Source organism: Aquarana catesbeiana, linkage group LG07 (assembly GCF_042186555.1).
Source record: "Aquarana catesbeiana isolate 2022-GZ linkage group LG07, ASM4218655v1, whole genome shotgun sequence".
Lineage (NCBI taxonomy): Eukaryota > Metazoa > Chordata > Amphibia > Anura > Ranidae > Aquarana > Aquarana catesbeiana.
Genome location: NC_133330.1, coordinates 287,391,476 through 287,409,735, shown reverse-complemented (window position 1 = coordinate 287,409,735; position 18,260 = coordinate 287,391,476). Strand labels below are relative to the sequence as shown.

Genomic DNA, 18,260 nt, shown 5'->3' with positions numbered 1-18,260 from the left:
CGCCTCTGAAGGTTTAGGGATATGGCACACTGTAGTTCAGATGCCATATTTTATATATCTTGCTATCCGAGGATGGGCATTATTCCAAAGGAAGGATGAGAGAATAGATTCAATAGTCAAAAAGAGTTTTTTGGGAAAAAAGACAGGGGCAGCTCGAAGGCAATAAAGAAACTTTGGTAAGTAGATCATTTTAAAGATGTTGATTCGGCCTATGAGGTTTAATGGCAAAGTTGACCATGTCCGGAGTAGGTTCGGATAGCTCCGCTCGGGGCTACGAGTGAAACCGAACGTAAACGAGAGCCGCCGGAAAGAGCCGAGGACCGGCTCTGTGTATTTCGGCGCCGGCGGCGCCATTTTCAAATCGCGGTCGGCGATTTTGAAGCCCAGCAAGCAGGGACAGGGGATCGAAGGCTGCACTGGGGCAAGGCTGCACTGGGGAAGGCTGCACTGGGGAAGGCTGCACTGGGGCAAGGCTGCACTGGGGAAGGCTGCACTGGGGAAGGCTGCACTGGGGCAAGGCTGCACTGGGGAAGGCTGTACTGGGGCAGGCTGCACTGGGGCAAGGCTGCACTGGGGCAAGGCTGCACTGGGGAAGGCTGCACTGAGAAGGCTGCACTGAGAAGGCTGCACTGAGAAGGCTGCACTGACAAGGCTGCACTGGGGAAGGCTGCACTGACATGGCTGCACTGGGGCAAGGCTGCACTGAGAAGGCTGCAATGATGGGCATTTAAATGTAAGTTTTTTTCCCTTCAACTTCCCTCCTAAAAGTTTTTTTTTCCTTAAAATTCCCTCCTAAATTGGGGTGCGTGTTATACGCCGGTGCGTGTTATATGCCGATAAATACGGTATTTAAAGGTATGGGAGATACTCAAGCCAAAGTGCTCGAGGTAGTCTATAGGAAGTGGGGGTCCAACAGGAAATGCTATGGATTTCTCCCAGCCGACCCTCAGACCAGACACCTCACCAAACTCTTCAACCACCTGTATTAAGTTGCTGAAAGAGGCTTCACTACCAGCGAGATCTATGAGGGCATCGTCTGCATATAGAGAAATCTTTTCCTCCAGCAGACTGTAGCGGATCTCCCTAATCCCCGCCACCTGCCGCAACACCAATGCAAAAGGCTCGATGGCAAGAGCGAACAGGAGCGGGGTGAGGGGGCACCCCTGTCGTGTACCCCTCCTTAGAGAAAAAGGCAAGGAAATATCTGAATTGGTACGAACCCGGGCCCTTGGGTCTGCATATAATAGGTTCAGCCCCCTATGGGGCAGCAGCCCTGTGTATAAGTCACTACATACTGTATAAGAAGTAGTTCTGAGCAAAAGAGAGAAACTGCATTACTCATTAGCATGAATTTACTTGTTGCCTGATTTACTCCTTGATTCAATTATATAGAGTGCTAATGTTTTGATTTATTAAGAACCCTGTACAGAGCTTCTGTGATGTCAGATATTTATTTACTTTTTTGCAGGCCAGTAAATGTGAAAGTCATGGAACACATATGGCTGGAGTCGTAAATGGAAGAGACGCGGGTGTTGCCAAAGGTGTCAATCTCCGCAGCCTGCGAGTTTTGAATTGTCAGGGTAAAGGAACAATTAGTGGCAGTCTAATGGGTAAGAATATCTCTTCTGATAATGTTAGAAATTCTTGACTGGTGTTTAAAACCCTGTCATTATCATATCTACCCACCAACCTTGTTAGGGTCATTTACAGTATATATTGACGCTACTTGTCGGAGATGTCATTTGCATATTGCACTGCTGAATTACAAGATATGATAGAATGCTACAGTCTGATGTAAGATGTCTCTACCTGGACTGGCACAGTACCTGTAACCTATGCTCCATCTCCGGTCCTCTCCCTAGTCCTGATGCCTGTTGCACTTTGCATCGAGCAAAAATACCTGCTTTTGGCTATATCAGTGCATTATACCACCCTTACACTCAGAGACCCCATATACTCTATGTAATTAGCATCTCTGGAGCCACTACCGAGAGTTACTGGTCCTTCATTTGCCCTGGCCCCTTTTGGGTTCTTCCAGTCTAAGATTGAGGACCCATTTGGCGGCGTTGTCCCTCCTTGCCTGTTGGCACAGTTTTAGCGTTCTTTTCCTTTGCCCTTGAGCTATGACTTCCAGTCCTTGAATCATCAGCACATAGGACTAATTTTGAAAAAATCTGGAACTGTATAATCTCTTGTCCCTGAAAAAGACCTCCACTTTTTGTGTTGAAATGCGTTGGATTTTCTTCTGTCCTACATCCATAGGCAGTTGATTAATAGGTTATCCTTTGGTTTGTTCCAATGCTGTCATATGCTATGTGTTTGTTTTTATTGATCCATTTTATCAGATTTTTCATTAATAAACTTTGTAATTTTATAATACACTGTTCACTGTTTTTGGTTCGTTAAAATCCCAACTTTTGAGGAACCTTTTTTGTTCATTGCCTGTACCAGGGATGTGGGCAAGAAACAGTTCATCCAGTTAGCTGGCAAAATGTATTTCCAATTTATACAGTATATTGATATCAGAGGTGCCATTTTTAAAATACAGAATTAACATTAGACTATGCAATTTACCTATAAAGGCTCCAAAGAGGGAGACAACGGTGTATTGCCAAAGATGCAGAAAGTAATGTGACTTTTCTGGTGTAAGGCAAATAAAGTCCTTGGTCTGATTTTCCTATATCATCCAATATAAGACCTCTTTCCTTTATTTACTTATTACAGGTACTGATATAGAGCTGTCAATTTATGCAGCGCTTTACATATTTATTCACATCAGTCCCTGCCCTCAAGGAGCTTAAAATCTAAGGTCCAAAACTTACATTCATACAAACACATACAGTGGCTTGCGAAAGTATTCGGCCCCCTTGAACTTTTCAACCTTTTGCCACATTTCAGGCTTCAAACATAAAGATATAAAATTTTAATTTTTTGTGAAGAATCACCAACAAGTGGGACACAATTGTGAAGTGGAACAAAATCTATTGGATATTTTAAACTTTTTTAGCAATTAAAAAACTGAAAAGTGGTGCGTGCAAAATTATTCGGCCCCTTTACTTTCAGTGCAGCAAACTCACTCCAGAAGTTCAGCGAGGATCTCTGAATGATCCAATGTTGTCCTAAATGACTGATGGTGATAAATAGAATCCACCTGTGTGTAATCAAGTCTCTGTATAAATGCACCTGCTCTGTGATAGTCTCAGGGTTCTGTTGAAAGCGCAGAGAGCATCATGAAGACCAAAGGAACACACCAGGCAGGTCCGTAATACCGTTGTGGAGAAGTTTAAAGCCGGATTTGGATACAAAAAGATTTCCCAAGCTTTAAACATCCCAAGGAGCACTGTGCAAGCGATCATTTTGAAATGGAAGGGGTATCAGACCACTGCAAATCTACCAAGACCTGGCTGTCCCTCTAAACTTTCAGCTCAGACAAGGAGAAGACTGATCAGAGATGCAGCCAAGAGGCCCATGATCACTCTGGATGAACTGCAGAGAACTACAGCTGAGGTGGGAGAGTCTGTCCATAGGACAACAATCAGTCGTACACTGCACAAATCTGGCCTTTATGGAAGAGTGGCAAGAAGAAAGCCATTTCTCAAAGATATCCATAAAAAGTCTCGTCTAAAGTTTGCCACAAGCCACCTGGGAGACACACCAAACATGTGGAAGAAGGTGCTCTGGTCCGATGAAACCAAAAACTTTTTGGCCACAATGCAAAACGATATGTTTGGCGTAAAAGCAACACAGCTCATCACACTCAACACACCATCCCCACTGTCAAACATGGTGGTGGCAGCATCATGGTTTGGGCCTGCTTTTCTTCAGCAGGGACAGGGAAGATGGTTAAAATTGAAGGGAAGATGGATGCAGCCAAATACAGGACCATTCTGGATGAAAACCTGTTGGAGTCTGCAAAAGACCTGAAACTGGGACGGAGATTTATCTTCCAACAAGACAATGATCCCAAACATACAGCAAAATCTACAAAGGAATGGTTCACAAATAAACGTATCCAGGTGTTAGAATGGCCAAGTCAAAGTCCAGACCTGAATCCAATCGAGAATCTGTGGAAAGAGCTGAAAACTGCTGTTCACAAACGCTCTCCATCCAACCTCACTGAGCTCGAGCTGTTTTGCAAGGAAGAATGGGCAAGAATTTCAGTCTCTCGATGTGCAAAACTGATAGAGACATACCCCAAGCGACTTGCAGCTGTAATCGCAGCAAAAGGTGGCTCTACAAAGTATTAACGCAAGGGGGCCGAATAATTTTGCACGCCCCACTTTTCATTTTTTTATCAGTTAAAAAAGTTTCAAAAATCCAAAAGATTTCGTTCCACTTCACAATTGTGTCCCACTTGTTGGTGATTCTTCACAAAAAATAAAAATTTTATATCTTTATGTTTGAAGCCTGAAATGTGGCAAAAGGTTGAAAAGTTCAAGGGGGCCGAATACTTTTGCAAGCCACTGTATTAGGGCCAATTTAGACAGGATCCAATAACCTACCAGCATGTCTTTGGAGTGTGGGAGGAAACCCACACAGGCCTGGAGAACAAGCAAACTCCAGGCAGGTAGAGCTGTGGTTGGGATTTAAACTGAGGACCCCAGTGCTGCTAGGTGGAAGTGTTACCCACTTAGCTAATGTGCTGCATTTTTTTCTTTTAACGCTGCCGATACAGTATTTCTTCAAATCATTCACATGTTCTTTAGGCTCCATTCACACTTGTGTGACTTGTCATGCAATTTTGGACACTGAATGACAAGTCGTTCCTCATGTTTTCCAATGATGACCATTCATATATGTGCGACTTAGGATCCATTCACACTTGTACGACTCCAAAAAAAAAACAAAAAACCTCAAAGTCGCGTCCCTGCTCCTTGAAGTCGTACTTCAAGTTGTGGGGCAAAGTCGGATTCACAGTCGTATGACTGTCTTGTCGCGCGACTTTGGAGTTGCACAAGTGTGAAAGGGGCCTTAGTCTGACTCGCATGCAACTTAGGGGGCCATAGACTTCAATGTTAACCCTCAAAAGTTAGAGTTGTACCTGAATGTTATACAATGCAACAGTTGTGCAACAGTCGTCCATTATCACTGGTCAAAGCAAAAGTCGTATCCAAGTTGCCCCCATCCAAAGTTGCAGCGATGTTGCACCTAAGTTGCACTCCAAAGTCTGCGCAACTTTGGAGTAGTACAAGTGTGAATGGAGCCTTATTCTTTTGTATCGTATGATAAATATACTACCAGTACACTTATCAGAAAAATTCAACTTCAACATGAGGAATTCTGTATCCTTTTCAGGTCTGGAGTACATCAGGAAGACGTTGATTGAACAGCCATATAGCCCCCTGATTATCCTTATCCCATTTGTTGGGGGATATAGCCGAACACTCAATATGGCCAGTCGTACGCTCATCAAATCTGGTGTAATGATCATTGCAGCAGCTGGGAATTATAAAGATGATGCCTGTCTGTATTCTCCAGCATCTGAGCCAGAGGTACGAAATACTGATGTAATGTGGTACAGAATGAAGTTTGATTACTTCACCAGGAATCAAAGATTTATCCCTTAATAGGCTTATAAAGTATTCAAAAAGGAAAGAAAAGGAGGAGATTTTTTTCAGGATTATCATACTGTTGTCCAAAAAATCATAATAACCAGTAGGCCATTGCCTTACTAGCATTTTCTAATATGTTACTACTACATTATTGCTATATTCTAATGTCTGTTGGTTGTATAAGGGCTGTACAACAGTCTAAAATCAACTGCGCGGATTAGCCAGGACCACTTTTATACTTCTATGCTTAGCTATGTCTAGAAAAAGATTATATCATGCCCAGTTATGAACAAATTTAAAAGAAAAAAGTATTTCGGCACTAACAGTGGCGATTAGAATGCCCCCCTAACAGACAGCTAAAAATATCTTTGACGTCATGCAGCTGGCTCTGCCAAGTGGCATTGGCTTTGAAACTATGCAAGCATCTTCAAATAGGAGGTAAATCAGTCATAGCTCAAGGAACCCCTAGCACCTCTGGATGAACCCTAGGGTTCCACAGAACCTTTGTTGAGGATTGCTGCTCTAGAGTAACAAATTGATTTGTCTTTTTTCGTTCTGTAAGAAAATGTGATTGTTGGACACCTTTGTCTTATACAGGTTATAACAGTTGGAGCCACTAATTATGAGGACCAGCCAGTAACAATGGGAGTGCTTGGTACAAATTTTGGAAATTGCGTTGACTTGTTTGCTCCAGGAGATGATATTATAGGAGCCTCTAGTGACTGCAGCACTTGCTTTACATCTAAAAGTGGAACTTCACAAGCAGCAGCACATGTAGCAGGTATGGGCACATACAAAATACACAAATCCCTGTTCTGTTCTGTGAGGCGTGACAGATCGTGAGTTCCTATTAGCTAGGAACCACGATCCGTCACTTCCTCTAGGTCAGTCCCCTCCCCCTACAGTTAGAAACACACACAGGGAACACAGTTAACTCCTTGATCGCCCCCTAGTGTTAACCCCTTCCCTGCCAGTGACATTTTTACAGTAATCAGTGCATTTTTATAGCACTGATCTCTGTATAAATGTCACTGGTCCCAAAAGTGTGTCAGAAGTGTCCGATATGTCCGCCATAATGTCGCAGTCCTGATAAAAATTGCAGATCGCCACCATTACTAGTAAAAAAAAAAAAAGATAATAAAAATGGTATAAATCTATCCCCTATTTTGTAGACGCTATAACTTTTGCTCAAATTAATCAATATACGCTTATTGCGATTTTTTTTTTACCAAAAATATGTAGAAGAATACATATCGGCCTAAACTGAGAAAAAATTAGCTTTTTTTTTTTACAAAAAAATGGGGATATTTATTATAGCAAAAAGTACAAAATACTGCGTTTTTTTTTTTTTTCAAAATTGTCGCTCTTTTTTTGTTTATAGAGCAAATAATAAAAACCACAGAGGCAATCAAATACCACCAAAAGAAAGCTCTATTTGTGGGAAAAAAAGGATGTCAATTTTGTTTTGGTGCAACATCGCACGACCGTGCAATTGTCAGTTAAAGCGACGCAGTGCTGAATTGCAAAAAATGGCCCGGTCACTCAGCAGCCAAATCTTCCAGGGCTGAAGTGGTTAAAGCAAACAAAATATACAGTTTCATTAAGATTAACCTGAGAGCCTTTCCACTCTTATGCAGGCCATAGATGGGTCAAATTCCGAACTAATTTTCTTTCGAAAATCAGAACATTTTGTGATCCGATGCCACCATTGATTTCGAAATTCCAACCAAGCCTTCAATTTCACCTCATGTTGCAACAGAGAAGAATTTTTGTGGCCAGGAATCTTCTTTTTTTTTCCAGGTCACAGCTCATGCGCATTTCATTTTCAATTATATTTTTAGCACGATTTTCCCATCATTGATTAGAAATTTTCAAAACATTTCCAACATGCACGATCACTCAAATTCGATGGTTGCACGAAAATCGACAGTTACTGCGGCCCACTAATGGTGGGAAATTCAAACAAAAACTCTTATGCCCTGTACACACGAGCAGAAATTCCGCCAGCAAAAGTCCGATGTGAGCTTTTGGTTGGAAATTCCGACTGTGTGTATGCTCCATCGGACTTTTGCTGGTGGAATTTCCACCAGCAAAAGAATGAGAGCAGGTTCTCTATTTTTCCATCAGAAAAAGTTCCTATCGGAAATTCAATTCGTCTGTATGCAATTCCGACGCGCAAAAAACACGCATGCTCGGAAACAATTCGGGTATGCTCGGAAGCATTGAACTTCATTTTCTTGGCTCGTCGTAGTGTTGTACGTCACCGCGTTCCTGACGGTCGAAAGTTCAGAGAACTTTTGTGCGACCGTGTATATGCAAGCCAAGCTTGAGCGGAATTCTGTCGGAAAAACCATCCAAGATTTTTCCGATGGAAATTCCGCTCGTGTGTGCGGGGCATAAGTTACGATTTTCGAAAGATAATTATTTCCGAATTTGACAATGTTTTGCCAGCTTTAGTAAAATGGTGCAGCTGTGTCTAGAATCAAGGTCTTCCCTCAGAACGGTGATGGTTGATAGACTGAATCACATGGCAGGAATCCAGGACCACCCTCAATTAGTCTGCTTTCCAGCTAAATGAGAAGGTCAACAGTTTTCCAGCTTTGGAAATCTATAAAAAGCAATACATTTTCAAGGCAAGAGCTCCTAGAGTCTAATAGTGCTCCAGGGATACTGCTGTGTGTGCCAGTCTCCTAATTTCCAGTGGTCTGACAGTGAGATATTTTACTAAAAGTGGTAAGCCCCTTTAAGTCTCCAGGTATGGATACAGTACTTTATAGCCCTGGCATACAAAGTGCACATTTGATGTTTTATGTATTGACATATTTCCATTTCTTCTGCCAAATTGATTTGTTGGTCACCATTATGTAAATTTGTGTTCTAGGTATTGCAGCAATGATACTGAATGGCAAACCAGAGTTAACTGTAACTGAACTGCGACAGCAGCTGATCCATTTCTCTACTAAAAACGCCATTAATGAAGCTTGGTTCCCTGATGACCAGAGACTAATCACTCCAAACAGAGTTGCTGGATTACCTGTTAAACTAGCCAGTGGTAAGGCACTGTAACTAAGAACATCATGGCATCCATTGCTTCCTCTCCTGCCCACTTTGTTGCACTTGCTACACATGTCCATGGGTTTAAGAGAAGAATTGTCTTTGACCCCAATCAAATTGTTTTATTCTCTTTTACTGCAACTAGAGAATCAGGTTGGGATACACAGATTGCCAATTTTTTTATTGGGGAATTTTTTTTTGTGCTTTCTCTGCTGGGGAGGATTACCCCACTGTTTGTCCTGCTGACCAATGTCAGATTGAATTTTAAGTGGTTGTAAACCCTTACATATACCCATTGCGGTGCCTGGCCTCAGGTGATATGCAAAGATGAAACAAATCCTCCTACATATGTTGTACCCATTTATCTGCTGTCTTCTCTTCTCTACATCCATTCAAAGTTTAGAATAATAAAGCTTGCCTGCGCTGTCAGAAAAAAGGGGGCGGAGAGCTGAAGTTGCACTCTGCAGAGCTTAGTGAGGAGAAAAAGCTTATTGGAGGAAAGGGACACACCCACCTTCACACAGCACACAGGAACAGAGCTGAGGCTGTCAATCAGCTGGAACTCCCTCCCCTGTCACCTTTTTTCTCTTGGTGTCAGGAAAACTTGTCAGAAGTGACTCATGCTGATAGCAGAGGAATGAGGCAGCAGACAGAAATTACACTTCGTGCTCTTGATTGAGATGCAATAAAAGTATACACTATAGAGCAGGGGTCTCAAACTGCCGGCCCTCTAGCTGTTGCGAAACTACAAGTCCCATCATGGCTCTGCCTGTGGGAGTCATGCTTGTAACTGTCAGCCTTGCAATGCTTCATGGGACCTGTAGTTTCGCAACAGCTGGAGGGCCGACAGTTTGAGACCCCGGCTATAGAGGGATGTGGTCCTAAGTATTCAGACACTTTGCTGTGACACTCATATATTTAATTCAGGTGCTGTCCATTCCTTCTGATCATCCTTGAGATGGTTCTACACCTTCATTTGAGTCCAGCTGTGTTTGACTATACTAATTGGACTTGATTAGGAAAGCCACACACCTGTCTATATAAGACCTTACAGCTCACAGTGCATGTCAGAGCAAATGAGAATCATGAGGTCAAAGGAACTGCCTGAAGAGCTCAGAGACAGAATTGTGGCAAGGCACAGATCTGGCCAAGGTTACAAAAAATTCCGCTGTACTTAAGGTTCCTAAGAGCACAGTGGCCTCCATAATCCTTAAATGGAAGACGTTTGGGAGGACCAGAACCCTTCCTAGAGCTGGCCGTCCGGCCAAACTGAGCTATCGGGGGAGAAGAGCCTTGGTGAGAGAGGTAAAGAAGAACCCAAAGATCACTGTGTCTGAGCTCCAGAGATGCAGTCGGGAGATGGGAGAAAGTTGTAGAAAGTCAACCATCACTGCAGCCCTCCACCAGTCGGGGCTTTATGGCAGAGTGGCCCAACGGAAGCCTCTCCTCAGTGCAAGACACATGAAAGCCCGCATGGAGTTTGCTAAAAAAACACCTGAAGGACTCCAAGATGGTGAGAAATAAGATTCTCTGGTCTGATGAGACCAAGATAGAACTTTTTGGCCTTAATTCTAAACGGTATGTGTGGCGAAAAACCAGGCACTTCTCATCACCTGTCCAATACAGTCCCGACAGTGAAGCATGGTGGTGGCAGCATCATGCTGTGGGGGTGTTTTTCAGCTGCAGGGACAGGACGACTGGTTGTAATCGAGGGAAAGATGAATGCGGCCAAGTACAGGGATATCCTGGACAAAAACCTTCTCCAGAGTGCTCAGGACCTCAGACTGGGCCGAAGGTTTACCTTCCAACAAGACAATGACCCTAAGCACACAGCTAAAATAACGAAGGAGTGGCTTCACAACAACTCCGTGACTGTTCTTGAATGACCCAGCCAGAGCCCTGACTTAAACCCAATTGAGCATCTCTGGAGAGACCTAAAAATGGCTGTCCACCAACGTTTACCATCCAACCTGACAGAACTGGAGAGGATCTGCAAGGAGGAATGGCAGAGAATCCCCAAATTCAGGTGTGAAAAACTTGTTGCATCTTTCCCAAAAAGACTCATGGCTGTATTAAATCAAAAGGGTGCTTCTACTAAATACTGAGCAAAGGGTCTGAATACTTAGGACCATGTGATATTTCAGTTTTTCTTTTTTAATAAATCTGCAAAAATGTCAACAATTCTGTGTTTTTCTGTCAATATGGGGTGCTGTGTGTACATTAATGAGGAAAAAAATTAACTTTAAATGATTTTAGCAAATGACTGCAATGTAACAAAGAGTGGAAAATGTAAGGGGGTCTGAATACTTTCCGTCCCCACTGTATTTCATAGCTGAGGTTTACAACCACCCTAAAGTTAACAGTTGTCATGAGAGCAAGAACTGAAGAGAATTCTTCCAATGTGGACATAATGGTGCTTTCTCAGGTTGGGAATAATTTGTTGATAGATAAAGGCAAATTTTACCTGAACATTTACCCAGGTATGTCTGTGTATTTTAAAATCTCTGGCCACCAGTATCAGTGTCCTTCAATCACAGTCTGTCTATATCAGTTGGATTGTAAACTACTAAAGTTAGCCATACACCAGTGGAAACATTTATATTCTTATAGTTAGTGGGGTTGAACTGATGTTCATTTTTGAACATAGCAATGAGAGAATTAGAAGAAGAAGGGGAATTTTTTTTTTTTTGAACAAACAAAATTCTAACTGTAAATGTAGTTTTCATATGGGAAAATGTGTATTTATTGTAATATGCATGGATCCTGTAATTAAACATTGAATATGAAACATTGGCATTGCAATCTAACTAAAATTTCTAGGGTCTTCATATGAAATTTGTTGAATCCATGATGGTATTACTTCAAAGGCAAGAGAAAGTATATTTGATCATCAGCTGAATAAAGAGAGAGTGGGTAATTAGAACTCTCTTTCACATCGAGTTCATGTGGAGGGGTACATTTGTGGCCCAAGGACAGTTGAAGTGTTCTTAGATAAGCTGACTGTGGATGGCTGCCAACTCGTGCCAGGTCAGAAGTAACTCTGTGGAATGCAAAGACAGAAGGAGAGCAGCGCCATCTAAGAGCAGCATTATTAGGACATTTTATTCCATAAAAGACTATTGGTAACTCACAAGATGTATGAGATGTGGGATTAATAATGTGGTTCATCCGCTCGTGGGGAAGACGATCTTCTCACTTGTGAAGAGGCAGCTGATGGGTCCGGGGATGCCGGTGGTTCCCAGAGCTTCCAGACACTCAGGACGGCTCACAGACATCGGTGTACGTCACTTCCAGTTGGAGAGAGAGCAGGGAGGAGCGCGTTTTCGGAGAATGCCTGCTCCTTCATCAGGCTATGACTGGGGCCATTTTGGAGGAGGTATGCTGTGGCCAGGACTAATCAGGCGTTATCTTGGCAACCTTTCAAGGTGATAATTAGTGGATCACGGGGCACTGGAGTGTCAGATTATTAGTTAGATACCATCAAGGTAATCTAATAGCAATTCTGATAAAAACGATTGTGTACTGGATGGTTGCGAATGAAACAAGGTTTTACAATTATGATTAGAAACAATGAACCAATCAGTGAGTATCAAAACAATGATTATGGGCAATATATATGTATATAAAGGTGGAGTTAAAAATAAACTTAATATAAGGATGAAAACAATAATGATGAACTTGAAATTAAAATAAAAATACAAATAAAAAGTAAAAATAAGTTTAAATGTGGAATATAGTTACATGGAATGGATGTGCACAGAGAGAAGCATAAGGGAGAGAGGGGAAAGAGGAGGAAATTAGGAAGGTAAAAGGTGTGTGTGTGGGGGGGGGGGGGGGGCAGGGATTCAAGAGGATGGGGGGAAAAAAAAGAATGGGGGAGGAAAGGGTCACTAGGGAAATGAAGTGAAAGAATAGAGGACAATCGATTTGACAATGGGGGGTGAGGTACATTGGGTACTTACTATTAGAGGATATCAAGAGAAGTAATAAGACCGTAAGGGTCCTTATAAGGGGAACCACCGGCATCCCTGAAACCATCAGCTGCCTCTTCAACAGTGAGAAGATCATCTTCCCCACGAGCCGATGAACCACATTATTAATCCCACATGCGCTGACATCTCATACATCTTGCGAGTTACCAATAGTCTTTTATGGAATAAAATGTCTTAATAATGCTGCACTTAGATGGCGCTGCTCTCCTTCTGTCGATGATGGTATTACTGAATGCTCTAATGAACAAATGTTTGAATGAAATTCCATTGGCGTATGGCCAGTTTAAGGATATCAGGGCTCACTTTAGTGTTCTGTGGCTTATAAAAACATGCACAGCATTTTTGTGGTCTCGGAACTCTTCAATCAGTTCTAATTCTTTATTATTTATGGTAGGTAGACTGCTGATTAAACATTTATAATATGGCCCTGTACACACAGGCTAAAGCTGCCAATATATGGATTGAAATTCAGCTGGTTCAGCAGGGACCAGCTAAATTTTGATCCATCTATGGCTATTCTGGCTCAACAGAACATGATCTAACAATCGACTTCTGTGGAACGGAATAGTTGGGAAAACTCTTGTTGATCAGTGGCTGCAGCTGCTGATAAGTGTATTTTTGCAGCAGAAAAATTCCATTGTTAGAATACAATTGCTGATCCAAGACTCAGCATTCCCAGCAAATGTTGAGCACTTCATGAGCCAGGGGAGCCGGAGCTGTAGAATCGCGTGACCGGATTGGACAGAACTAAAAAAAAAAGGTAAGCATACACATCTTTTTTACACATGGTAGACAGGATACATAGGATAGAATGGGGAGGAAACATTTTTTAGAACAGTGTTAGGCCTCATACACACTGACGTTTTAACAGCGACTTTTTTGAGCTTTCTGTGTTGCTTAAAGTGGAGGGCCACCCTAAAATAAAAAATTGCATCAAAAATCTTAAAAAAATAAAAAAATGTTTTTTTAAACTTACCTGAAACCCTTGTTGCTAGGCAGTCTTCCTAATCTGCCTCTACCTATTCCGCGTCACTTCCCCCTCTTCGGCGAGCGGCTCCGTTGCCTTCTGGGAACTGTGTGTGTCCCAGAAAACCACGGGGCCATTCACAAAGCACCGCGCGACTTGCGCATGCGCAGTAGGAAACGGGCAGTGAAGCCGCAAGGCTCCACTGCCTGTTTCCCTTCGTTAAGATGGAGGCGCCGGCAGCCGATCCGATGGACGGATCGGCCTCGGGGGGCCGACATCGCGGGCTCATAAGTGTCCTTATTAAAAGTCAGCAGCTACAGTGTTTGTAGCTGCTGACTTAAAAAAAAAAAATATTGCGGCCGGAACCCCCCTTTAAGTACGCCACTCCATGTTATTCAATGGGGTCATACACACCATGGCGTTTTTGAGCCGTAACAGGCATGGTCGTTTTTAAGCTCAAAAAAAAAAAACAAGGACCAGTACGTTCTGAGGCTCCAGTGCTAGAGATGTTTTGACGCAGACAAAAAGCTAAAAAATGAGCATTAATGCTATACCGTCGTTTTTTAGCATCAGCGTTTTTAAGCTGTAAAAATGTTTATGTGGGTAATTTGAGAGTGGAAAATAGCAGAGGGATGTTTATTCTTCAAAAAACGCGCCTTAGCGTTAACGCTTACAAACGACAAATGTGCATTGACGCCAAATCAAAATGCTAATAAAATCGCGTTGTTACTAGCATTAGAGCCTGTTTTTTAAAATGTCCGTGTGTATGAAGCCTTAAGCATAATTTCCACTTTAAATGCACATACAGTATAATGTACATACATTAATACTATTTAAATGCACATACAGTATAATGTACATACATTAATACTATTTAAATGCACATACAGTATAATGTACATACATTAATACTATTTAAATGCACATACAGTATAATGTTGTGGGATGATTGATGTTGACCCTGTTGCCTCAGTCTTTAAAGAGATCCTGGTGACAGGTCCTCTTTAAAGATTTAAAAAAAGCCACTTGACTTGGCTTAAAGCTTTGCAAATACTTTGGCCTTTCAGTGCTACACTGCTCATGTCCTCAATAGATTTACTCCAAAGCCAATAAATAAAGCAAGTTGCCCAATATATATTTTCAATGAGAGACACCTGAACTTTAATCTTCAGCAGCTGCCAAATCAAACTGCTCTCTTGATAACACAAAGTTTTTATATTCCCATGGCATGTTGACATACTATGGCTGCTGGGGTATAGTGTTTTGTGCAATGAACAGAACAAGAAGCAGGTCAGTTTGTTCATACTCTTCACATTCATGTATTTCTTTTTCTGTACCCCTTCTTAAAATGGTTGTAATGGCTTAAGGTTCCCTGCATTAAGGTAAAACCTAGGGCTGTTACTGATTAAAATTTTTGTGTTTGATTAATGGATTTTATTAAAATCGATTAATTGACTAATTTCGATTAATTATAACGCACATACAGATCCAACTACTTTTAGCTGATGTCATGGGTAGCTCCTCCCCCCGTACGCGTTACGTTCAATCAGAACTTCCTCAGAACTTCCTCAGCGGGGCTGGGCTACGACGTCACCCTACAGTCTATTTAAATAGCACCGTTGTGCATCAGGGGGACCGATGGAGAGCCAGAGACATCCATCACCTGCTGAGACAGCAAAGTGTCAGCTCTTTGGAAAAAAAGTGCCCTCATCATAAATGTTTCTTGATTGCTGGATAACCAATCAATCTCAGTTCATCTTCAAACTGACTTACAGCCAGGAAAGCTCTCAGATATGTTGATTTTCATAGCCAAGTCCAGGATTTATATAGATGTTTATCTGAATACATTGACCAGTGAGATCAATCAAATGGTTAGGATCTTCCATCTTCCTCAATTTATGATTTAACGGACATCAACGTCACCGGACTCCTCCCCCTTTCCCTTCATTAGCAGACGGAGGCACTTGGGGAAGGGGGGAGAAGTCCGGTGACGTCGATGTCTGTGACGTTCATGACATCACCAGATCTCCAACGGAACTCCCTGAAAACCCAGAAGCCGGCGGAGAGGTGATCGATCAAAAAAATTAACGATTGATCGAGGAATTAATCTTTAATTTTCCCAGCCCTAGTAAAAAACCTTCAGTGGTCAGTTAACCCCCAGCCCCCACCTAAATAATTACCTAAGCCTGATCTCAATCCAGTGCTGTGCCCAAAAGCAGCGGCACTGCTCTCTATTTTCACTGGACATGGAGGCTGTCCATCAAATCCTGTGAGGAAGGAGCAAGGGGTGGGGCCAAGCTGTGCAGTGTGTGCAGGGCTGGTGCAAGGATTTTTGACACCCTAAGAGAAACCTCATTTTGACGCCCCCTGACTCCACTCCTTTGCCCTGCCCTTGTAACACATGTGACCTACCTGATCATTACACTGACCTACCTGACCCCTACACTGACCTACCTGACACATACAGTGACTCACCTACCTGACACATACACTGACCTACATGACACATACACTGACCTACCTGACCCACCTACCTGACTGCTACACTGACCTACCGGACACATACAGTGACCCACCTACCTGACTATTACACTGACCTACCTGACACATACACTGACCTACCTGACCCATATACTGACCTACCTACCTGACCCCTACACTGACATACCTGACCCACCTACCTGACCACTACACTGACCTACCTGACACATAAAGTGACCCACCTACCTGACCACTACACTGCCCTACCTGACCCACCTACCTGACACATACACTGACTCCTACTTCCTGCACTACTCACCCCCCCATCCCCCACACACAGCTTGATGTAGATCGGGGAAGTTCCATCCTCCTCCTTACCTCTGCTCTTTATGGCTTGATTGACCATAACATCAGGGCTCTACTCAGCAGCGGCGGGCAGTATTGCTTAGGAGTCCCTGCCAGAGCCACCATCCAGCTGCTCCATGGTGTCCCTGCCGGTCGGGAGATCAGCTAACAGACGCTGCACCTCTCTCAATGCTCCCATCTTCACCGAGCTCCGCCCCTCCGCTGCCAACAGAGTCACACAGAGCCACACCTGGAGTAAAGGAGTTCCGGAGCAGCGCTGTGCGATATTACTGTGTAGGGAGATGTGACAGCAGGACATTCAGCGGAGGATTGTCGGTACGCATTGGATGTGTTCCCGGGGACAGCCGGCCCAGCACCGAGCTCACACACGCCTGGAGCTTCACTGGGACAGAGGCTGTGGCAACGCCCTTGGTGGTAGTGCGCCCTAGGCAGGTGCCTACTCCGCCTAGTAGTAGCACTGGCCCTGAGTGTTTGTCAATTGGCACAGACAGCCTGGCTCGGGATCAAGCCCGTACTAGTGCCCCCATAGCAGTAGCTTGCTATGGGAGCACTTGGAAGGGAGGAGGAGCCCAGAAGATGAGGTTTGAGCTGCTTTGTGCAGAACCATTACACAGAGCAGGTAAGTATGACATGATACTTATTTAAAAATAAATGACTTTACAATCACTTTAAATTACTGCTATTTTAGACTACACATATTTTTAATTCCCTACTGCTATGAGGCTGACCCATAGATTACATTTGCCAAACTGAAATCAGGGATGAGCTCAGGCGTGTTCGGATGCTAGTCCAAACCCATCTGAGCTATTTTACCTGAAAGCCGTCACTGCTCACCACCAATCATAAGCGACAGAGGCATATAACTGTTTCTCACATCTTTTTTTTAGATGAGGAGCTCTTATGTCGAACGGCTTGGTCCAAAATATCAGGCTTTGCCCGAACAGCAACGAGCTCTGTCCAATGTACTGAGAACGAGGAAATGTTCAGTTGCTCTAGTTTCTCTAAAAATGGAAAAAGGAAAGGAGAGCAAGTGGAGGTAGGTGTAAAGAATATTCAAACAATCCATTGAATGGAATTTTATCTGCAGAGGGTATGATTAGGAAATGGTTTGGTGAACTTGAGGCTTTCAAGGTTTAGTAATTAAAAGCCTCAACATGCTCAGTGGGAAGGGTACACTGAGTCATGTAGTTTCTGAATCTCATCTTCTATTCCAGGGGTCTTCAATGTTTCTTAACCAAGGGCCAGTTTATTGTCCTTCAGACTTTAGGGGGGCCAAACTATGAGCAGTGGGAGTAGAAAATGTCCTGGTGTCACTGGGAGTAAAGAGTGCCCTATCTTTGGTATTAGGGGGAGGATTAGTGCCCATCATTGGTGTTAGTGGGGGAAATAATACACTGTTGCTGTTGTCAGTGGAAGGAATAGTGCCTCCTCTCAGTGGAAGGAATAGTGCCTAAAGGGCCGGATAAAGGCAAGTAAAGGGCCACATCTGGCCCCTGAGCCATAGTTTGGAGACCACTGTTCTGTTCCATAACCAACGGTTGGCTAAATCACATACCACCTTCTTATATCATTTGAGATTCCAGTGGTGAGATTCCACTGCAGTAATTCTGTTAGCTATATCTCCAACCCAATCCAAGAGCAAGATGGAAAGTCAACATCTGATCTGACTGAGCCCCCCGGCAGCAATGTTGCATTGAAATTTCCGTTTTCATTGCATTTTCCTTGAAAACACATCTGTACTTTGCACCTTCAAGTCAAAATAAAAGTTTTGCTTTGCAGAGAGCACATCCCAGTGCTTATACTTAGCCTTAACTTACCCTATTGCCTCTCATTGCCCTCCAAAAAAAC

General features: G+C 43.1%; 1 protein-coding gene across 1 annotated transcript in view; it reads left to right on the top strand.

Moving 5' to 3' along the window:
• Window positions 1–18,260, top strand: part of PCSK9 (proprotein convertase subtilisin/kexin type 9) — an 85,117-nt gene that overhangs the window by 48,226 nt on the left and 18,631 nt on the right. Inside the window, exons 7-11 of the mRNA XM_073593450.1 lie at window positions 1,469–1,610; window positions 5,296–5,492; window positions 6,150–6,333; window positions 8,434–8,604; window positions 17,300–17,448. Of these exons, the coding sequence (XP_073449551.1) occupies window positions 1,469–1,610; window positions 5,296–5,492; window positions 6,150–6,333; window positions 8,434–8,604; window positions 17,300–17,448 (843 nt within the window). The remainder of the gene's footprint in view (window positions 1–1,468; window positions 1,611–5,295; window positions 5,493–6,149; window positions 6,334–8,433; window positions 8,605–17,299; window positions 17,449–18,260) is intronic.